The sequence below is a fragment of the Mirounga leonina genome, unplaced genomic scaffold, assembly GCF_011800145.1.
Source record: "Mirounga leonina isolate KUSES-001 unplaced genomic scaffold, KU_Mleo_1.0 Mir_166, whole genome shotgun sequence".
Taxonomy (NCBI): domain Eukaryota; kingdom Metazoa; phylum Chordata; class Mammalia; order Carnivora; family Phocidae; genus Mirounga; species Mirounga leonina.
The window spans coordinates 1,047,529-1,070,994 of record NW_023270418.1 but is presented as its reverse complement, the minus strand read 5'-3'; the positions used below and the strand labels follow the sequence as shown (position 1 = coordinate 1,070,994).

Sequence of the window (23,466 nt, the reverse complement as noted above, 5' to 3'; positions counted from 1 at the left end):
CTTGGTTCAGGCTTTATCGTTAATACTTGTTACATACTTAAACATTTATCTGAAATTCCAACTTATCTAGCAGCCCCACCTGTGGGTGCCCTAAGTTGTTGGGAGGGCTGTTATTTCTCCAAAGGTGCTGAGAACGATGCCCCTGAGAACCAAGGGGACACTGGAAAGGGCCAACCACAGTCCCCAGGGTCTAAGGAGCAGGGCCTGGCCCAGAGAGAGATGAGCAGGGAAAAGGCCGAGGGCGGGCCATGGCCTAGGGAGCGGGGGTTCATGCGCTCTTCCTGGCATGGGGAGGAATGTGGAGCCCGCCCCAGCTGCTCCCCATTAAGCAGAACTGGCATTTCAGAGCACGTCAGAGGCGCTGGCTCCCAGCCCTGGAAGTCAGCATCTGGCCTCTGAGCCAGCGCGGCCTGCCCAGCCCCAGCCCTCTCACCTCAGTGGACCCTGACGGAGGGCCCCACCAGGCCCATTGTCATCCTGCCCGGCCTCAATGGGGCCATTCAGGGGCTTTGCAACAGGCCCCTCTGGAGGGCACTTCCTCCTCCCCCTCTGGAGTGCCCTGGGCCACAGCCTTCGCCTGTGTGGGTGGGGGGTCTGGCTGTGGTGAAAGCAGCCGGCAGCCAGGGCGACATTACTGAAAGCCGGATTGTTGACAGAGGGCACGGAACAGAGTCCCCCCATGTCACGGGACTCCGGGGCGCTCTGCCCACACTGTGCCCCCTCACCCCACCCGAGGCGGCCCCACTTCTGAGTGGTCCGCACCTGAGGACAGAGCAGTAAGGCCTCTCCTACTTTCACTGAGAAACCGAGGTGAGTCGTTGGAGCCAGATAAAGCGAGTTCAAGCCCAGGCTTTGCCAGGTCCTCGCTGTGCAGATCAGGCAAGTTGCTTCACCTCTCTGGGCCTTTCTTTCTCCATCTGTAAAATGAGACTAATGATATCTACCACCTAAGGTGCAGATGGAAGGGGATAATTCACAGAAGCATGGAGTCTGATGCAGAGCTGCTGAATAAACATTCCCTTCCCCTCTTTCCCTTCTTATTTCTAGCTCTTCCTGATCCACAGAAGACCCCAGAAAATGTGCTCTCCCGTGACCAGCAGATCCAAAGCCCACAGATGGGGATATCTTGGTTCAGACTTTATCAAGAGGCCACTGGCCCTTTGCAGACCTGGGACTCCAGCCGAGGCCCCTCTTAGCTCACCCGGTGCACCTTTTGCCAGCCCGCTCCGGCATCCTGAGTATCTCATATCCACTTTGCACTTCCAGATCTCCTGCCCCAGGTTGCTCATAAGCTCTGACTTCTGAACAAGCACACAGAGCAACAGATGCCGAACTCTCTGGGCACTGTCAAGCAACTTAAAGGCAGCCAGCTTGGGCCTTAAACAGAGGACAAAGGGACACACACTCTGGGTTCATGACCGCTCAGCAGGCGTCCTGGCTAACCCTTCCCGGTGGCCGACATCCCAATGTACTGCCCACCCTGTGTGGCCACGCCAGCCGCGGGGGGCGGGGAGAAGGGCCAGGGCTCCCTGGTCACCGGAGCCCTCTGCCATCTGCTCACCACATATTCAATCCAAAATATGCTGCCCTGTCATCTCTGAATTCTGCACGTATGCATTCAAACCTCAGCTCCTCTCACTCTAGGACCCCGTTCTCGCCTGCCCCACTCACCCAGCTCCCCCTTCTCTTCATCATCCACTTTGATCTTTTACTCCGGACCAGCCTTGTCAGAGCAGGGGCTGCAGACCATCCTCTGCACGTCTGCGTGGTCTTGCCTGTCAAAAATACAAATGCATGGACGGGCCTTGCCCAGATCTGCAAAATCAGAGGCTCTGAGGCCGGGGGGCCCAGGATTCTGCCCATTTAACAAGTACTCAGGCAATGCTGCTACATACTGAAGTTCAAGGATCACTGTCGTGGAGTAAAAGAGGATGCCTGGCATCTCTCTCTGGCCCCATAGGACCTTTCTTTGCACACTCCCTTTCCTGTTAATGACTATTACAAAGAATGCATTAATTGGTTTCCTTATTGCCAAATTACACTAATACAACTGAGCACTGCCATCTCATTTCTCGATTGCATTCCACCTTGGACTTACTTGAGAGGTTTCTATCCATACACTAGGATACAGCAAAAAATAGACACACACACGCCCGAGACCTAACATTTATGGAGAACTCATCACATGCCAGGCGCTTGCCACATTCTTCATATAATTTGTGGCACTGAATGCTCAGAGCAGCCCTGGGAGGTCACTAATCTCATGGCCCTAGAGCAGATGAGGAGGCAGGGGCAAATCTAGCAACTCATCTAAGGCCGTATCCTGTGTGGACAGAGCCAGACTCCAAACCCTGTTCTGTGTGGCTGGGACCACCTGCTCTTACCCACCTCATTCTCCTGCCTTTTTTGAGGGAGCAGATCTCAAATCCAGGAAATCGCGCCCCTAAGTGGCCTCAGGATCCGCTGCAGAACCCTAAGAACTACAGCTGCCAAAGCCTCACCCCGGGCCTGCATCTGTGAGGGAGACGTCTGGACATGCGTACTGTTTTAATAATGCCACATGTTCCTGGCAAAGAGCCAACGGATATGTGCCTGGGTCACGCAGCTTGTTAAAGTAGGGTCTAGAAGGGGAACTAAGTTTCTTGACTCCAAAAACAGTGCTCCTTCGGCCTCCCCACATTGCCTGCCTCAATGCTAGGGTGCTGCCAGGGCTCAAAATAGATTTCCTACGGCCTCTCAAAGAGCATCTGGACACACACTCGCACACACACGCAAGCGTGCCTGTGCACACACATCTTCATGCACACACATGCATTCCCACGCGTACACGCATCCAGGCATGCACACACAGAGCCCTTCTTGGCGTCAGGCTCATCGTCTTCCAGGCACAGGGCAGTTTCCCTGTCCCCATTCAGGGCCAGGTCTGGACTTGAGGGTGGCTGGGGATGCCCTCCTCCATGGGGCTGGGATGGGATTATGTGGGATGAGGCTAGAGGAGCTGGGGATGAGGGAGAAAGCTACCTTCCTTCCTCCTGCAGACCCCCAAGAGGTCACCAAGCCTCTTCTTCCTCCTGCAGTGGCCCAGGCCTGACTGAGATGAGTGTGCACAAGGACGGGCAGTTTCCACGGCACCAGTGACCAGGGGAGCAGCTTTTAAATAGCCCTGCTTTACATAGACGGCAGCAAAAAATCTCCAACATCAGATTAGACAATAATTTCACCGACAGCCTGATTCAGAGGCTCAGTTAATCTGCTCCACTCTTATCAATGGGCATTGCCCACACCAATACATAACCGCAGCATGATTGAAAGAACTGCGTCCACAGGCAGGCAGATTGCCTGGGCACAGCACCTGCCCATTGCGAAGGCTTCCCTAGGCAGAGCGGGAGGGCCCAGCACGGCCGCTGCAGCGAGCCCCTCCCCTTGGTCCTCGGCGGCATCCTGCCTTCTTCCCCACCACTGCTGGAATCATGCAATGCAATCTTCAAGCACAATTCAAGGAGAAAGGGAAGGAGACTTCAAAACAGCAAGGGATTGTGGGAGTCGGGCTCCGTACAGCTGTGGGAATGGCTGCCCTCCTTTTGCTGAAGGGGCTAGAAAGGATCTCACAGCCCATCTGTGAGAAGGGCTGGGATGGAACTGCCTTTAGCTCCTGGAAGATGCCATCTCAACCAGCCCAGAGCACACCCAGCAGGGTGGAGAGCTGCAGGCCTCTAATCCTGAGCTCCCACGTCAGAGACTAGATCTCCCCTCCTTCTGCAGTTACCCAGAGAGATTACGGCCTCCTAACATGCTGACCAAACAGCTGCAAAGCCCAGTGCACAGGTAAATGAGATGTAAGAAATGAAGTGGGCATGGATTCTAGAAGTCTCTTTTATGATACCCTCCTCCTCTAGGGCTGCCCTGTCTATCCCTGCCATCCCTAATCACAGGGTAAAATAATTAGAGGCGATGGGGTCTGTGCCTCCAGACAGAGGTGGTAACTGAGTACTTTATAGGAAGGGGGCTTCTCTTAAGTACTACTTCTGAAGGGCTAAGGGCATAAGTGCCCCTGTGCTTCTTAAACTTTAATTTACCTATGACCTGGGGTTCTTGTTAAAGTGCAAATCTAATTCAGAAGGCTTGGGATGACGCCCAAGATTCTGCATTTCTACCAAGCTTCCAGGTGAGGCCATTACTACTGGTCCACAGACCATACCTTTACCAACAAAGGTTAAAGCACAAAAAGAGGAAGGAAGGAAGGAAGGAAGGAAGGAAGGAAGGAAGGAAGGAAGGAAGGAAGGAAGGAAGGAAGGAGGGAGGGAGGGAAGGAGAGAAGGGAGGAAGGAGGGAAGGAAGGAAGGAAGGAAGGAAGGAAGGAAGGAAGGAAGGAGGGAAGGAGGGAAGGGAGGAAGGAGGGAAGGAAGGAAGGAAGGAAGGAGGGAAGGAAGGAAGGAAGGAGGGAAGGAAGGAAGGAAGGAAAGGAGGGAAGGAGGGAGGGAGGGGAGACAGAAGGGAATTGGAAGACAAAATGAAACAAGTGCATGTTGGCAAACCCAATTCTTACCCCCACATTCTACTGTGGGCATCTCAGAGCCAGCCCTAAGCTTGCATAAAGTAAGAGTCTGTTCAGAGGGTAAGAATTCCCCAACCTGAGCAAAACTATTACCCTTTCCCAGCCAACCTAACTCACCCACATCTTTGTGTTAAGACACTGACATTTGTGCTAAGACACTCACCCACCCTTTGCACTAAGAGCCCCCATAAAGAAGCAAAACTGCCAAAAGGATGATAGTTTGACCAATTAGTATCTTAAGGGACACAATGTAGATTTCTCAGTGGGGTCTGTAAGAAATAGTATAAGAGCCCTAGGCTGGGAATTATACCTGGATGCTAGTCCCAGCTCCACCTGAAATCTTGCCCGAGTCCCGTCACTTATTCACTAAACATTTAGTAAGCACTTACCATGTGCTGAGGATACAGCTGTGAACAAGCTGAACAAATCCCTTGTTCTCATGAAGCTGAAAGTCTAGCAGAGGAAAGCATATAATAAACACATAACATGCCAGAAGACTGCTCTGGTTCTGGACAAAAATAAAGCAAGGTAAGGAGATAGATATCAAAGGAAAGCTGCTGTTTTATATAGGGTGGTCAGAAAGGGTCCCTTTGATAAAGTGACATCTGAGCAGAGACCAAAGGTAAGGGAGTGACCCATGTGAATATCTGGGAAGACATTTCAGGCAGAAAGAACAGTAAGTACAAAGGCCCTGAGGCTCAGCTTTCTCATCTATAAAATAAAGGGCTAAGAAAACAGGGTCTTTGTGATATAGCTCTAAGGTTCCCAAGTCTGCCCATCAAGAGCAGGAGAGGCTTTGGCGGTTGGGGGAAATGACCTGTCCTGTGTGCCTGGGTCAGGGTGATGAAACCAAGAGGACACCTTCCCAGTCTCTTCCATTTTTAATAGTCCTATACATCTCTCTTTCCAGCTCTGTTTCGAGGAGCAAACTACCAGTTGTTTTTAAGAAACAAAAATAATCTGCCCTGTTAAGGGTGAGATATTTTAAAACCACTGAATGGATTTTTCCTTCCCTGCTCTTTTATATTTTTTTATTTTTTATTTTTATTAATACATCTCCTCTCCTTCCAGTTCTAAAATAAGCACCCTGTCTGCCCATACACGAATCCAAAGGCAACATACTGCAGATGGCGTGGGCCTGGGGAGAGCCAGATGGAGGTCGCTTGGAAGGCACTAGATCTGGAGAATCCACCAAGGCAGCCTGGCCAGGCTGGCCTCACCCAGGGTCTGCTTCCTCTGAATCCAGGTGACGAGACGCTCTTAAAAACAGCAGTGGAATGTGGTGAGAGTTGGCATTTGCAAATGACAAATTTCTGACCGAATTCCAGTTCTTTGGAATGGAAAACCAGCAGCTTCCTGTTACAAAATGTACCAACAGTTCATGCCTAATACATGGGTGTGGGCAATTCATATATTTCGAATCTAAATTTGGCTAAAAATATAACAAAGCTGGCATATTTTTAGCCAGGTAAACATTTCTAGGGACTAGGTCAAATTTATATTGGTTTCTGCTCTGCAATCCAGAGAAGGAATGATTCTAAACGAGCGAGAAGCAGGGACCAAAGGGGAAAGTCACACAGGCCACCAGGCAGTTGGGAGTCACTGATTCTTGGTGACCGTGTCCAATTTGGGAGTGCTTCCCAGGCTAAATGGTTTGCCCCTTCCCATTAGAGAGGCAGCACCTTTTAAAGAATGAAGAAGGCCCACGCTGCTTTATAAGGCAAGCCTTACTTGGGTTTTACTACCTCTCACTCTGGAGAGCCGTAAGCACATCACTTGCCCTCTGCGTGCCCTCAGCTGTCCGTGTCTCTCCTCCCCACCCTCAGCCTAGAGTTGGGTTTCGTTAGAAGCAGCACAGAGGGAGGCCCGTGCAATGGGTGAAGATTCAGGCCCTGCAGATTCTGCCTGAGTTACAGGCCTGGCTCTTCCGCTTAGAGGTGGGGGAACTTGGGCAAGTTGCCGAGGCTCGGCAGGCCGTAATTCACCTGTAGAGTGGAGACAATCACTAAAGTGCACACCTCAAAGGTTATTGCTTTTGTGATGAGGACGTTGGAAAATCCACAGAAGATGCTTAGGAGACTGCCCAGTGCATAGTGAGTGCTCAGTAAATAACAGCATCTACCCCACACCAGGCATTTGGACCCATGCTAATTGCTTTAATCCGCATGACCCATTGAAATGCTAAACTTTCCCTGGGGAAACTGAGGTTTGGTGGGTCTGCCTTGTCTAAGCTGCAGTTTAACAACTGTTTATTGAGCCTACAGTGTCCCAGGCCCCACACTAGCATGGGGGAAGCTAGGCGCCTGGGCGATACATGGGGAGGGAATATTTTAACTCGGGTCTCTCTGACTTCTAGCTTGGGGGGTGGAGGGGGTCTAAGAGGCTGGACAGAAAGAGTGGGGACATGAAATCAGAGTGTCCGTACTGACTCCATGTGGTCCTGGTCAAGTGATTGACCTCCTCTGAGCCTCACACATAACATGGATGAAATGCCACCAGTCTTACCACATTGTTGTGAGGCTTAAATAAGATGATGTATGTAAAGTGTCTGGCCTGTGGGAGGTGTTCAGCGGTGGTCTCTTGCTACAATGACACCATCCACACAGAGGGCTGGTTTTCTCGTCCATTGAGCCAAATGCAAATCTTTCTAATAGGCAGGGATTAAGAGTACTTTACTACTTGGTAGAAGGAGGGGAAAAGAACATATGGTAGGGCTGGATCCACTTCTCTAAACCATCAGGCCATTCAGAGTGGACCCTCTGGCCACCATGAGTGGGGTGGAAAGAATACTGGAGCCAGAAGATGGGAGGCCTCAGTTCCAGTTTTGTTCTGCCCTCATTGCTGGGTGACTGTGGGCAAGTCACACCCCTCTCTGGGCCACAGTTTCCCCATCCGCAACAGAGCTGTGAGAATAGGTGGCCCCCGAGGGCTACACTGGCTCACATGTCTCGAGAGTCTAGTCCGGAGAGGCGCAGATCACTAAGCAGACATCCCAAGTAAGCCCGGTTATTCTAAATCTGGTTTTGTCACCTAAATAGTGCTGTTTTCCCCCAAGAGCTACCTTCTTCTGTCCAGAGACAGTTAACGACCAAAGTTCCCACACCGGAAGGTCTAACAGCTCTGGAACACTTGTGGCCCACACATTTTGACGTAAACATGCGTCACTCCCAGGTCTGAAAAGAATCAAAGCAAATCAGCATGAAATGGGGCCTGTCTGCTGAGCTGTAGCCAAGCGGCCTGTGGCAGGAGGACAGGAAGAGAAGTCTCTCAGCTGTTAAGCACATGGACCCCGCTGGGCCCCCCAGCACAGGGGTGACCTGGGGGGCGGCAGCCACGGCTGTGAGAGAACAAGATCGTGCCCAGATTGCAGCAGGATGTGGGCAAAAGCCAACGGGGCTCCCTGTTCTATAAACGTGGAGCCTCCAGAGACAGGCTGGGACAGGCCCAGGAGGCCAAGGCTGGGAAAGTGGGGAACAGGCCCCAAGGAGAAGAGGGTTTGGACATGTGGTTGTCTAAAGCTACACCTCAGTACAGGACTCAGGCCCTCCTCCAATTACTGGCAGAAGAAGACAGTGGCTAAGAGGTCTTGGAATTAGAGAGACCCAGGTTGGAATCCTGTCACTGTCTGTGGCACCTGTGTGGCCTGAATAAGTTCCACGCCCCACCCCCAGGCGGTCTCCCTAGTGACTCCTCATTTTTCTTCTTACTGGTAAAACAGGATCAATAGCGGCTCATAAAGTTCGTGTGAGGATTGAATGAGATTATGTATAGAAATGGAACATAAATGATTGCTGTCATCATCATTCCTGGAAGGCTGTCCCATCCTGGGACTCTCTAAACCCTCCCCTTTTCTTCACCAGCTAAAATCCTTCAGAACCCTTGTCAGTCCCCCTTCCAAAGCTGGTGTGTGTGTGTGTCTCTGTGTGTGTGTGTGTCTGTGTGTGTCTGCCTGCCAAAGCCCTCCAAAGCCCACGGTGTTCTCTCCCCCTCAACCCCTCCAGCCGATCGAACAGTCATTGTCACATCCTGACAGATCTTCCACTGGAGCAGCCAGACCATTTAGACATTATAAACAGCCTTACATAAGGGAATCTGCCTCCTCCTACCCAGCCAGCCCAGGCGCGCTTCCCTAAGACCCGGTGTTGGAGAGCTTGGATGCTGGCCTCAGCCAAGGTTCAGGTCGCCCTCTCTGTGTCTCCTACACTTGGCCACCCACCATCTCGTGACCTTCTCAGTTCACATGCCAGGAGGGAGTTCTGCAGAACACATGGCTTAGCCACGGCTTCATGAGCACAGCTGGTGCTCCATATCTACTTACTCCTGTTTTTCAATTCTTTCTTTCATCTTCCCCCTCCCATCCCTCTTTTCATCTGCAAATTATAACTAGGAACCTACTATGTGCTGACCCAGTCTTAGCAGAGATCAAAAGAGACACATCCCTGATCTCATGGAAGCCATGGTCTGGCTAAAGAAGCCATCACAGGCCAAGCTGTGGGGGCTATAGAGCAGACTATGGAAGCACAGAGGAGAAATACTACCATGGTGATGGTGGAAGGCTTCCTGGAGGAGGTGACACAAAGCCTGAGCTTGAATGGGTAAAGGATGGGGAGGATTTAGCCAGGCAAAGGAGAACTAAGTAGTGGGGACAGGAAGAGCGTTGAAGCAGAGAAAGGAGCTTGCTTCTACTCATACTCCTCACCTTCTCACTGCCTAGATGAGTAGGACTCAACCAGGGCTTTTAATATTTTTTTAAATTTCCTCATTAAAAACAATTTCTTTTATACTTTCAACTTTGGAAACATCTTAGATTTTTAGAAAAGATGATCAAATCAACTTGGATCTTCATGATTCCATAAAATGTCAGCAACTATTCTCATGAAAGAACAGGAATTAAGCCAAGATTCTCACACTACACCAGAAAGGAGATAAGGAGTCCAGATCCTAAACCCAGTGAAATAAACTTGGCCAGGCTATTTATTGTCAGTGAGTACACACACACACACACACACACACACCCATTCCTATCTTATTTATGTTCTCATGGGTACACAGTCGATTTCAAGGTGAACTGCTAATGTGTACTCTAGCCAGAACTTTGTTTTGTTTTTCAACATTTTATTTTGAAAAATTTCAAACAGAAAAGTTGAAAGAATTGCACATGTATCTTCACCTAGATTTACCAGTTGTTAACATTTTATGACACTTACTTTCTCCTCTCTGAGGATATACTAACCTTTTCCCCCCGAATTATTTGAGTTAGTTGCTGACGCCACGACACTATCTCTCTAAATATTTCAGCACGTATCTCCCAAGACAAAGGACATTTTCTTAACATAACGTCAATACTGTTTATATCGATAGAATAACATTCTCTCGTACACCATCTGAATTCAAGTATCTCCAATTGTCTCCAAAAGGAACTTCCTAGGATCTGTGGTTTTGCTCCTCCAGGTTCCAGGCAAGGATCTCTCACTGGATTTGGTCATCATAGCTCTTTGGTCTCCTTTTCTAGGGTAATTCTCCAACTACTTTTATTTTTTTTTATGACTTAATTGTATTTATTTATTTATTTATTTTATTATGTTATGTTAGTCACCATACATTACATCATTAGTTTTTGATGTAGTGTTCCATGACTCATTGTTTGCATATAATACCCAGTGCCCCATGCAATATGTGCCCTCCTTAATACCCATCACCGGGCTAACCCATTCCCCCACCCTCTCCATCTACTTTTTAAAATTTTTTGTCTTTCATGACGTTGTCAGTTTTGAAGATACCAGACCTGTTGTCTGGTATTTATTTGTTGGCAATTTATCTGATTGCCAACAAATGATTCCAAACAAATTCCCCATTTTTCCAGATTGATTGATTGATAGCACATGCATATGCACAGGGGGAGGGGCAGAGGGAGAGGGAGAGGGAGAGAATCTCAAGCAGACTCCGCACGGAGTGCTGAGTGCAGAGATCGACACAGGGCTGGATCTCACAACCTGAGATCATGACCTGAGCCAAAACCAAGAGTTGGTTACCTAACTGACTGAGCCACCCAAGCGCCCCCTCAAATTCCCCATTTTTCCCTTTCTCTCTCCAGGATCAGCCCTGCCAGCTACCCAGTGAAAACACTTAATTGGACCTTGTGGCTTCAGAGCACTTGGAACTTTACAAATCCCAGAGGGGTTTAACTGATATTATTAAGCAACTAATATTTATTTAATATTGAAAGAATATTTTCAATATTTCCAAACCTTAGGGGTGGAAGGGAGGAGTCAAATGTCATATATACCAACCCCAAGGAAATTTTATAGCCATTTACTTTGATTTAGTATTAACAATGGCTTTTCAGGTATTTTTTTTCAAATTGCGTTCACACTTGCTATTTAAGAACTTAAACTTTGGGGTCAAGGGGTGCCTGGCTGGCTCAGTTGGTAAAGAGTAAAAATCTTGATCTCAGGGTTGTAAGTTTGAGCCCCATGTTGGGTGTAGAGATTAACTAAAAATAACAAAATCATAAAAAAAAAGAACTTTGACTTTGGGGTCAAACAGATATGGGCTCAAATTCTGGATTCAGAGTCTCGGTCCTAATAATTGCTTCTGTTAAGCTTCATAAGAACCCTTCAAAAAAGGTAGAGCGAGAATGATCCTCTCCATTTTGTAAGTCAGGTAACTGAAGCTCAAACAACAATGTTACTTGTTGAAGGTCATGCAGCAAAGCATCCAAAGAGATAGAACTAGAACCAAAGTTGCTGACTCCCAGAGCTGTCCTTTCCATTTCTCTTCAGGAAGTAGCATCTTCCTCCTCGGATATTGTGAGGATTAAATAACATGATACGTGTCTGGTGCAATGCATTATGCTAGTACAGAGGCTATGCTCAGTCAGTGTCGGTGACTGTTAGTATCGTTATTTTTACTTTGTCGCACTGCTGTGAGTAACTGATTTTGTTCAAAGGCCCCAAAAGAAGTCTGGGAGCCAGGCTCATAATTATCTTGACTTCCACCAAGGCAGGGCAGGGGTTGAAACAACCTAAAATTCACTGAAGGTATTAAGGTTTCGCTTGGAAGTAAAGACAAAATATTCTGAGGCTGTGGGGCCATTGTTTGCAAAACACAAGAGAGGGTCTGTTTTCCTTGGGAAAAGGACACTAAATCATGAGTCATTCTTTAGGTTGTGTGTGGGTGACTTGAGGTTCCTGAGAAAACTTTTGTGTCACTCACTATTGTCGTATGTGGACTGAAACACAAAAAGCCTGACCCAGTTTTGTTCCCCAAATCCCATGACCCATTCTGCCCAAGACATTCTAGGAACACATTGTCCATCTCCTTGAACAATGGAACCAAGACACAGAGTAGCCATTGAAATTGGCCCTGAGGCAATTAGTAAAACACCGTTGGGCAGCCGGCCATGCCTTGGGGCACTTCAGTGACCAAACTGATCACAAGGCCCAGCTCCCACCATAATGATGCCAGCCGTAAGGGAAGAGGGCTTTCCTTCTGCCCTCGAAACAATAAGTAGCCATTCAGAAGCCCAACCAATGGGATTGTTCCATTCTTGGTCATAATGGCAAGGCCATTACATTGTCCAGGGGCTATAGGGCTGGCTCAAGCAAGGTCTTACAAAGAAGGCTTCCTATAAGTTTGGTTTGCAGTAGATCCCTCGGCTTGGCTGGTGCTATAGGGATGGTATATCTAGAACCAAAATGTGGAGGTTTCATTTCACAATTCTGGATATGACTCATTTAGAGGACATTGTTCTTAATTTACTCTTGCTCCCCATTCATCTAACCAAAGCCCTGCTCTGTTCTCTGCTTCCATGGTGCTAGTCATCTGTTCTTCCATGTAATCAACTGTGCACTTGGGAGGCACTTGAGAGACAGGTAGGGTGGAAAGAACGTGAGCTTCTGATGAGGCAGATCTGGTTTCCAAACTTGGCTCTGCACTTGCATAATAAAAATAGGCAATACCATGCATTCTTTGCTTATTAAGTGCCAGACACTGTGCTCAATAACCTACCTGTACCCATTTTTACTTTATAGGTGAAGACGCTATCATCTTGAGATGTGAAGTAACTTGCCCGAAGCCTGGATTCAAACCCTGGTCCGTCCCTCAGTGAAGCCTGATCTACCATGTAAAATGACCTCCGAGTGAGAACTCCCTTTGCTCTCAAGCTTCCTCATATAAAATGCATAGACTACGTTACATTTTACCCATTGCTTGCGTCTCAAATTATATGTAAACAAACATATATACAAATATATAGAACAAATATGTATATAAAGCAATAAAGAAATATGTATACACACAAAACAAATACATACACAAAATAAAGATATATATAAAGCAGCGGAGACTACCTGACACATAATAGATGCTCCAGAAATGCTCCCTTCCCTGCTGCTCACGCAGATTCTAGGAAAGAAAAATCTCTGACCTCAAGCCCAAATCTCACTGGGTGGTTCAGCTTTTTCAGACTAGCTTCTGGAGTTTCTCCAAGTCTTCATTAAAACACCTCTCTCAAGGGGTGCCTGGGTGGCTCAGTCATTAAGCATCTGCCTTCGGCTCAGGTCATGATCCCAGGGTCCTGGGATCAAGTCCCACATCGGGCTCCCTGCTCCGTAGGAAGCCTCCTTCTCCCTCTCCCACTCCCCCTGCTTGTGTTCCTGCTCTCGCTATCTCTTTCTGTCAAATAAATAAATAAAATCTTTAAAAAAAAAAAACACCTCTCTCAAGGCCACATCTCTTATGTCATAGAAGTAAGTAACATGGAACACCAAGATTTGGTGCTTCAGTCTTGGTCACAGAGGAAGAGAGTGTGAGAAGTGGGAAGCAAATCTAGCTGTTCCGAAGGCTGGAAATTGGGCTGTAATTCCTCCAGCCTGGCCTTTGATGTGTGTGCGCTTACATGTGCTCATTACTTTAAGCTGTTCCATGTGTACATATTTGTATATGTGTGTGTGTGTATGTGTATATACACATATCCAGAAGTAGACGTATTTATACACATGTATATACACACACATAATGATATCCTAAATAAGCCACCCCTCCCACCCTCAGAGTGCCTTCAGAAAATTAACCCATGGAATAAGCAATAATATGCGAAATATAAACATTCTTGCATGTTGGCGGATAACCATGCTATACATTCCCCTCTAAGAACGGAGAAAGAGAAGAAAGGGTATAACACAATAGCAGAAAAATGCACTAATCAAATCCATAATCAACTTTGATGATGGAGCAAGGATTCTAATCAAAACACAATGGGGCAAAGTGGCAACAGGTTGTAAGCTTGGAGCTGCACTCTCTTCCCAGGGGGCCTCACCTGCTCTTTCTTTTTAAACATCTAAAACACCCACAGAGGATGTCAATCACTTCTAATTACTTTTTAAAGGAATGAGTTGCAAGTTGAACACCAGGCTCCTAAAAACAGGAAATTTCAAAGTATTATATATATAATTTTTTTTCCCTACAGCTGCTTCTTAAAAATAAGCTAACCTCTCCTCAAATAGCTCATGTGCATTCCTTATCTGAAGGTCAGCCGGCCAGGGTTTCTGAACGAACGCAGAGCATGCCTCTAAAACAATTCTTTGCATATGGTCATAATTTATACCCCACGTTAACAGAGCAGATGCTATAAATGTTCACTCTTGGGGGAAGGCCCAGGTATCCCAGCACGAGGAAGGGAATTCGGGAGGGATGTGCAGCCGCAGAGCACAGGCCCCCCAGGTGGGGGAGAGCCCAGCTGTAGGTTTGGGGAGAGGTTCAGGGTGAGGGGCCCGGGGAGTTGACAATGAGGCTGCACCTAAGAGCTGTTTGCTGGCTACCTTAGGTCTTTTCACACTTGATGGACGTGGAGAGCTGGCTTGGGAGGAAAGGGTTGTCACTGGCTGAACAGAGTTGCTGCATAATAAAAGAAGCCGTGAGAACCACCTCCCTTCCCCTGTAACTACCATGTAGACTATTCTGAACCCCAAGCTAATAACAACAATCACTGTCATTTTCCCAAGAGTCTGAACCAGGTCTTTATGGATACCACCTCCCAGCTTCTCCTAAGGAGCCTGCATATGCAGAATTCTTATCCACCAGCCAGCAGGCAAAGCCAATCCTTCAACTGCGAGATGCTTTTGTTCTTCTCACCACCTTTTAAAAAGAAGATACTAGATACAGAGCCAATTACCTGTTGCATGAAAAGTGCAGCTTCCCTGTGGTGACATCATCTTCCGCTCTGTACCACAGCATGGCCCTGCCCCTCATCCTTCCCTCTCATGGTCATCTCACCTCCTCTTCTCCCCACCCAGCCAGTCCTGCCCATCTGAAGCCCAGCCTCCTCCAGGAGGCCGTCTGGATTTCTCCAGCAGTTATGGCCCTTCCCTTCCTTCAGGCCCCCTAGCATATCTTTCAACCCTCTCTGTATTGTGTCCTATTGCCCTTGGTACATCAGTTACACCTCCCAACTAGGCTATAAAATCCCCAAGGCCCAGGCCATGTCTTATTGACTCTGTGCACCTGCCAGGGTAAATGATGGAGGGAGGCAACTATGAAGGCTGGGAAGACCACCAGCCTTGAAGCTAACCCAACCTGAGCTGAACTCCATTCCATCGCACCGAAGCAGGATGACCTGGAGCAAGTTACTCTATCTTGCTGAGCCTCACTCACTCTTCTAGCTCAACAGGTAGAGCTGGGGTCTTACCAGGGCCTGCAAGTAAGCTGGAAGTCTGTGGTTATCTCTCTAGAGCACAGTGGTTAAGGGCATGGATTCCAGAACCAGACTGTTCTAACTCTACTTCTGCTACTCACAAGCTTACTGACCTGGTCTTTGCCTCAGTTTCCTCATGAGCAAAATGAGAATAATAACACTTATGTCACTGGATTGTCAGAAGAACCAAAAGAGGCTTTTTATGTACTAGTCTTTAGAGCAATTCCTGGCATGTAGAAAGTGATTATATTATTTGTTTTGCCATTATTATATTATTAATTTGTCATTATTATATTATTTAACTTGCCATTATTATGTTATTTGATTGCCATTATTATATTATTATTATAGAAAATTATTGTTATAGAAAATGTCATGTCTGCTTTTAAGCGGTACTGTGAGGATGAAATAATATCATATGTAAAGAGCCAGGCACTAAACAAGTGGCTGTACCCTTCCCTCATGTTCAGGCCATGCCTGGTACTAATAGATGCTCTGTAAATTCTTGTGAACTCATTAATACCTTTTCCAAGGGCTAGAGAGATAAGCTATGCCTCTTCTCACTTACAGGCTATTAGATCCAGGTTCAACATGCCTTATCTCTTGGTTTAGCAATATAAATAGCTAATTCTATTAAGTGTTCCTTATTTGCCAGACAATGGGCTAAACACTTCACATGTTATTCTTCTTAATCCTTACAATTTGTATGGTTGCTTATGCCCATTTTTACAGATGGAAATACTAAGGCCCAGAGAGGTTAATTAACTAGGTCACCCAGCTGGTATGTGGCAAAAACGGGACACCACAGATATCTGCCTGACTTTAAAACCTCTGCTAGCGACTGCACAACCCAGCCTTCTGCCAAAAGCTCCCTGAATAAAAGGGGGAGTCAGAGGCCCCAAGATATCATCTGCCATATAACTCATCATCTGACTATCTTCCAGTGATAAATACCAGGTTTTGGATTAGGGACTACAGAAGTCAAGCCAGACACAGTCCTCAAGCCTATAATAGGGAGGCTTTCCTGGATGGTGAACAGGCACCATGTTAGAATGAAAGGAAGCCCTGTCCAAAGAAGGGAAAACCGCCTTTGCCAAGGTCACTTTGATACCAAGGTGGGGCAGTGAGAACAAGGACCCGCCGCCTGCCTCAGAGAAGAGCCCTCAGGAAGCCCAAACGTGGATAAGGAAAGAGGAGGCTGGTAAAGAGTAGGATAGTCCATCAGGAAATAGCCAATGTCCTCAGCAGTCCATCTAAACCATCCTCATGATCAGCATACAAGGTCCCACTGAGGGCAAGGCAGGTGCAATGGGGGCACGCTGGGGATGGTGGGCCAAGAGTAAGAGAGGGAAACGAAGCCTTGAGGGACCAGGACCCTGCCAGCCCCTTTAGCAACAGCTGGAAAATGTTTTTTCAGAAAAGAGGGGACTGCAAGTCTTCCAACAACGTTTGTTAAATACAGGGTCAAATGGGCAAAGGCAGAACAGCTGCCTGGGTAGAAACAATCCCATGTCTACATTCTCTCTCATTCCTCAGGTCCTCCTCATCAGGCTGGAAGGGTGTGTGTCACATCCCAGAGTCCCTGCTCTGGCCTCCCACATACCACCCAACATACCTCATAAGCCCCACCTCCAAGGATGGAGAGGAAAACCTCACAAGAAGGTACCCCTGAGCTCATTCTCATTTTGGAGCCCGCTGGGCCAATCCTGTGGCTCACAGCAGAAAAAGAGAACAGAGGGCAGAACCCTAGCGGAGCCAGGCCCCCCGGAGCATAGGGGGAAATCTTGCCTTCCTCCCACACGCCATCACTCAGACCTGTCAGCTTCCAAAAATGTTTAGCTAGTGCAGCAGTGAGGGGCATGCTTATCAGCCTGGTGTGGGAGCTTAATCTGCTTTGAGGGCCTTCTCCAGCCCAGAGTTCCAAAAGTCTGCTTACAATTAGCTCCTAGCTCCAGTTCCTCCATCGGAAAGGCTAGCAATGTGTCGAGTTCTAGCCTCTGATCAGAGAAAGCTCCAGGAGAAGGTGGACACAGTGTCAGCAGAGAGGAAAGTGCCAACAAGGTCAGCTGGTCTGTTGCCACTTCCCTGACACCAGCCCCAAACCACCTCCCCCTCTGGCTTCCCACCTCTCCTGACCGGGACAGTCACATCCGTCAGGTCAGCCTGTCCCCAAAAGTCCCTGCTGACTGACTGCCAAGAAAATACAGCATGCCCCTGCTCCCTCCTACCAGCTTGGGGGTGGGGGGAGGAGCAGGGAGGGCAGGAGGCCAAAAGAACCTGATTGGCCCTTGCTGATTTCCTTAAAAGAGATTGCGCGGCCTGGGCCTGTCACCCAGCCGAATCGGGTGATGCAGGCTCTGTCTGGAAAGGTAAAAGTCACCAATTCTCTTCAAGCCCAAGCCATCCCCTACCCCCACACCCAGTCACCCGGGCTACCAGCGCCGGGATCTACTCCCCAGGAAGGAGGGGCTTAGCTTCGGGCAGCTATTTGGAGGCAGCCGCCCCCACCCCCACCCCCGCCGCAACCGCCAGCCCAGACGCTAGGAGTCTCCGGCTGCCTGGCTCAGCCGGTGCACCGGGCAATCCTACGGCAGGCAGTCCCAGCACAGCGCCTGGAATCCTGTCGGCCCAAGGCACGGGCAGGGCCAGACCATCGTCAAGCCGAAGGGAGCAGGTCGATTGCAACCCCCAGACCCCTCTGCCTAGGTCTTGCTGCCAGGCCTGGGGGCGTCGAGCCCAAGGAGGCCTCGGGCCATTCCTTGGCAGAGACAGAATCTCTGCAGAACCGACAGCCAGCCAGCCGTTGCCGCAGACACTGCCTTCTTGAGGCCAAGCTCTCAACATGCAGGACCTGACATTACCAGAGCTGCCCGTTTTTTGTTTTTTCGCCTTTGTGTGTGTGTGTGTGTGAACACGCTACCCGTGCCCCCAGAAGGAAGCTGCGGGCGCGCCCACAGCCGGGTCTCTCCGAGCTCCTTCAGGCAAACCTCCGGCACCCGGCCACACCCACCGGCCAGCCCACTCTCCCCGCGCATCCCCAGGTCTGCCAGCTTAAGTGGAATGGCTCCCTTCTCCGCCCACCGGGCAGCCCTTTCCCCCATCCAACCAAGCCACCTTCCCCCCAAGAAGTATTCACCCACCCTCCCAGAACAGTGCCCCGGCACACAGCGCCTCTCACCTGGGTATCGAACCCGTTTTCCACCAAGCCGCTCTTCCGCAGCGGGAGCCCCTCCCCCGCCGGCTCCTGCAGCCCCTGGGATTTCAGGGGGATCTGGCTAGGGTAGGTAGTCTTGCTCACCTCCACCTTGCTTCCCAACTTGAGGTAGCAGGGCTGGGGGCCGGCCCGGGCTGGGGGCACGTGCAGGATGGGCGCGGCGCTGTGCACGGGTTTGGGCAGTCCCGACTTCATTTTGGAGGCGACCAGGATGGCCGGCATCTTCTCCCGGGGCTTCGGCTTTCCCAGCACGTCCCTGGCAGCGGCGGCGGAGGCAACCGCTAAAGGCAGCGCGGGTAGCAGAGCAGGCGCCGGGCCTCGGCCCGCGAGGCGCCCACCACCAGCGGAGGAAAAAAAAAAACCCGGGTCGGGGAGCTCGCAGCAAGCCCGCGAGCGCGCCTTCGGGGTGCGGGATGGAGCAGAGGACTGGTCGTGGAGCTCAGCTGGTCCCACCTGGACTGATGCTGCAGCCGGGTTTCACGCCCCTCCTGGGCGGCCTGTTCAAGGGATGTGGGCGTTCAGGGGCTGTTCCCTCTTGCGATTCTCCTCCTGGGAACCCGATGCTTGGACGCCCATATTAACTTGTCACAGCATCTCCGAAGTGAGGAGGCCCCTTTGGAAGAGGAACGGCGGGGACGCGCGCCTCCCGCTCCGGGAGGCTGCGGGTGTGAGCGGGCGAGGGTAGGAGCGAGCAGCAGGGGGGTTGGGAAGGAGCGAGCAGAGGAGGACGGAGAAGGAGAACGCACGGAGCCCAAGACGCCTCCACCAAGAGGCAGCTGTTGCCCCGATCTCGAGCACCGCAGTGTCACCCGCGACGCAGAGGCGCGGCGACAGCCCCCGAAAGGTCTCTCTAGGCGTGACAGTCACCACGGCTTAGGAGTCCCCCGGACAGATAGCACCTTAGCGCCAGCAGGTCTGCACATGCTCCGTGAGCTAAAGCGCAGGAAGGCTGTGGCCGTGGGGCGCGGGCACCCGGACGCGCGGCTGGCTGGCTGGGCAGAGCTGCGCTCGCGAGCGGCGGCCCCGCTTCCCCGGGAGGCTGCGCTGGCTACGGGGCTCGGAGCAGGGGAGGACAGGCTGCGGCCCGCGCGGCTGCGGCGCGCGCTGACAGCCCGGGCCGCCCCGGCGCGCCCATTGGTCCGTGGAGGGCCAATCAGCGCCTGCAGTTCTCTCTGCAAAGGGGGCGTGGCCTCAACTCCCGGGCCGCGGTCGAAACTCTGGGGCCGCGCTTGGCCGCCAAGTACAAAGCCGGCTGGTGGCCGCTCTGCGGCACTGCTCTTGCCGCGCGCTTCCCAGCGAGCCGATACTCCCGCGTCCCCGAAACCTTCTTTTTGAAAAATGCCCTTTCGAATGCAAAGGCCCGCCTTGGGGCCCCGCGGGCAAGACTCGGGGGGGAGTTTGTTTCCTTTTTTCAAATTGTTCTGGTCACCTTAACGGTTTGAATCTTCCGGAATCGCGCCCGCCGCCCTGCGGCCCCCCATCTGGACTGGGCAGGGCTGTTCCTCGTCTCCTGCGTTGAGGACTCGCCAGCCATTTCTCCTCTTTTCTGCCAGCACTTCCAGGCGGGCTGGGGGGGCCTCCGAAGAGCTTCCTCTGCAGCTTTCAAAGGCTGCCCTTTTCGTTTAACTCTTTGAAGTATTTATAGGCAAATACAGTACCCGGAGAAGCCTCCCGCCCCGAGTCCGCTCCCGCTTGCAACCTACCGCGTACTCTGTCATTAGAGTGGCCAGAGGAAGCCAGGGGAGGCTCCATGACCCTGGCTGGCTCAGGCTAACCCTTGCTGCGTTTCTCGTAGGAGCCCCTCCCTGTCCGCGCCTTGGACGCACTGGCCCCACAGGTTCCTCGACTTTAATGCGTCCGAGGATTTCTCACTTCTCAGTTGCTCTTTGGATTCCTCGCTGACGCAGAGTCTATGAGAATTGGAGAGCAAGATCCAAACAGGCCCAAACCCTCGCGGTTCATGGATGAGGAGCCCCCACCCTGGAGAATAGCCTGGATTTAAACTAGGCGAGTTCTTTCATCAGACATGCATCCTTACAAGGCTTCGGTTTTCACTTGGAGTAAAGGAGGAGGTTTGACTACATTTATATCATGTGCTGTTGTTTGGATTAAATGAGACGGTTTAGCTGTCTAATTAAATGACGGTTAAGCATAAGTACCTGTCAGTGTAAGGGGTCCATAGATGTTGGGCATTATTATCCCTGTTATTAAATTACTGCTACTCCCCTCCCCAGTCATCTCTGCTTATAAGCTGTTTGTCTTTTTTCTCTGTCTCTAAGATAACAGGTTTTCCCTGTATGTCCACCCTGTAGCATGATTTACAATGCTGATAGCATTGATTTATCATTATCCAGACCAAAGGAAAACTGGAAACAATCTCTGAAAGCAGCACTAAGAAATGAGAAGGTGCCTTCTTACCCTGGCCTGCTCCCTCCCCCACCTTATCTTCCATCCACTCTAGATAGTGACTTTCGACTCTAGCTAGGCTGAAATACATAGTTTTATATATAATTCCAGGTATTCTCCCTCTCTCTGAAATTAAATCATACATGGTCTGTGCCACTTACTTAGCACTCAGCCCTTTGCTATCTAATGCCACCTTTTTTCATTTCATATTTATTCTTTTCTTAGAGAGTAAGCCTCATGAATTTAGGAACTGCGGTTTTAACCTTCATTCAAGTCTCTCAGCATCATATAATGCTATGGAAAGAACAGCCACCCAGATTGTTACTGCATACCCTGCGTACGTGAGTGATGATAGCACCAATCCTCCAGGAGGAGAACCTTTTAGATTCAAGTACATAGTGTCATAAGAAATGTTATACTAGAGGGGCGCCTGGGTGGCTCAGTTGGTTAAGCGACTGCCTTCAGCTCAGGTCATGATCCCAGGGTCCTGGGATCGAGTCCCGCATCAGGCTCCCTGCTCTGCGGGAAGCCTGCTTCTCCCCCTCCCACTCCCCCTGCTTGTGTTCCCTCTCTCGCTGTGTCTCTCTCTGTCAAATAAATAAATAAAATCTTTAAAAAAAAAAAAAAAGAAATGTTATACTAGATTAAACCTTAGGACTCTCTTACCCAGAACTCTTGTTCATACAGCTATACCAAGAGTTATGGGAAGATATTTGCAGTCTTCAACTTTAAAGTTCACAGAGATGCTCCAAAGTAATTCCATGGCAGTGGTTCTCAAAGTATGGTTCCCAGACCAGTAGCAGTAGCCGCACCCGAACACTTGTTTGAAAACCCCACCCCGACCAACTGGACCAAAAGCTCTGGAGGTGGGGCCCGGCAATCTAGGTTCAACAAGCACGTAAGTCAGTGATTGTGATGCATACTGAAGTTTGACGGCTTCCACCCTAATGAATATATACTGCACTCAGTGATCTTCCAGGGCGCCCTAAACCTTACTGTCCATAGGAATTACTGGAGCTCTTGCTAAAACACACATTCTGATTCAGTAGGTCTGGAAGAGGGCTGAGTTTCTGCTTTCAGAATAAGCTCCCACGTGATGCCCATGCTGATGGTCTGGAGAGCACATTTTGAGGAGTAAGGCGAAACATAGGTAACAAAAGGGTTTCATCTCAAGGGTCATCTGTAGTTAAGTGACTTTCTGTCACACTGAGCATCCATCTAGTTCAGCTGGAAACAGAAGCCTGATCAATTAATAATGTCTGTCATGGGTGCGGAATAGAAATAGTGATAAACATGCTAAATATCTACCATCTTTGATCTCCTGTTTAAATTATATTTGCTGCCCAGGTCATTTTTTGGGTTCTTAGACCCTCAACTATGTGCTCATATGAAACACAGTGCATTCTTTTTGAACCTCTTCCTAATCCTCTAGGATTTGGTAAACATATGAGCATTCACCTTAACCCTTTCTGAGTTTTATAACTAAAGACTGCTAATTTGTCTTCTTTCTTGGTGGAAGATGAGTGAATCTTTTAGTCTATTTCCAATTTCTTTTCCTGCCTCCTCATCCTTTAATAATGTTATTTGCTCTTTCCTGAAACATTTTTTATCTTCCTTTATATCTTTCCTATTAATCCTCTTTTTCCTTATTTAAAGCAAAACAATTTATCTTCATAACCAGACAAAGGAGGGGAAAGCTATTTTTTCCCTGGGGCAAAAGAGGTAATTGCAAGATTCCTCCTTAAATAAGATCATCTCAAATTATAAAAATGCCCTATAAAGTTACTCCTTCCATATGTATGCTGTTAACATGAAAGAAGTCACTTTAAATCAATGTTTGGCAAGCATTGGTAGCTAAAGAAGTTACTGGTTCAGAGAAAGGCAAACTGCTTTAGAAAGGACAAACTATCTAGGTTTAAAAAAAAAATTTTTTTTAATTCAACGTACCATGGACAGCCCACCATTTAAAATCTCAATGTTGACAGCCCTTCTCTCTTCTTCTTTTGTCTAACTCTGAATTTTCCAACTTATCCACATGTCAGTGATGGGCCAGTTTGAAGCTTACCACCGAAGCTCTCTGGATCACTGAATCGTCCTGAGTTCGGACAGTTTCCTGGTTCTAAGCCATCCTCACATCAGGATGGGCCAGCTGCATTGCTTTCTGGTCCTTAACATCAGCCACTGGTGATTAGTCGAGTGTGAATTGGGCTTCAGAGCTGACCTGCAAGTGACCAGCCCCATCAACCCATCCTTCATCTGAGTGAAAGACCCTTCACTGTGCCTGACCTCCCAAGAAGATAGTCCTGTGAAGAACCTGAAACATTGAAACCCGAGCCTATCACAAAAAATGGAAGGATCTTAAGAAAAAGTCAGGAGCTTCTTGAAAACCCTTGACTTTAGAAACAATGAAGGGAAATGTTGCAAATCTTTGGAATAATATAAAACATTTATGACTTTATTTGAGAGTAAATAAAATCACCCTAGTTTATTTTCAAAAACACTCTTTTCCTTAATTTTCTATGGCATGGGTTGGCAACTCATGACATATCTCAGAGATGACACAGATGCCCACATTTTGGGGGTGGCTGAATCGAGAAC

General features: G+C 49.1%; 1 protein-coding gene and 1 long non-coding RNA gene across 5 annotated transcripts in view; one reads left to right on the top strand and one right to left on the bottom strand.

Annotated features, from left to right (window-relative positions):
- NAV2 (neuron navigator 2) overlaps window positions 1-19,517 on the bottom strand; it is a 392,023-nt gene extending 372,506 nt beyond the window's left edge. For all 4 annotated transcript variants that reach the window (XM_035012444.1, XM_035012441.1, XM_035012442.1 and 1 more), the window contains exon 1: window positions 18,427-19,517. In XM_035012444.1, the coding sequence (XP_034868335.1) occupies window positions 18,427-18,684 (258 nt within the window). In that variant the 5' untranslated portion in view covers window positions 18,685-19,517. The remainder of the gene's footprint in view (window positions 1-18,426) is intronic.
- Window positions 19,518-21,470: 1,953 nt separating this feature from the next.
- Window positions 21,471-23,201, top strand: LOC118015686. The gene is made up of 2 exons (XR_004680682.1): window positions 21,471-21,766; window positions 21,918-23,201. It is a non-coding gene; the product is annotated as an uncharacterized LOC118015686 (long non-coding RNA).
- Window positions 23,202-23,466: the final 265 nt, after the last annotated feature.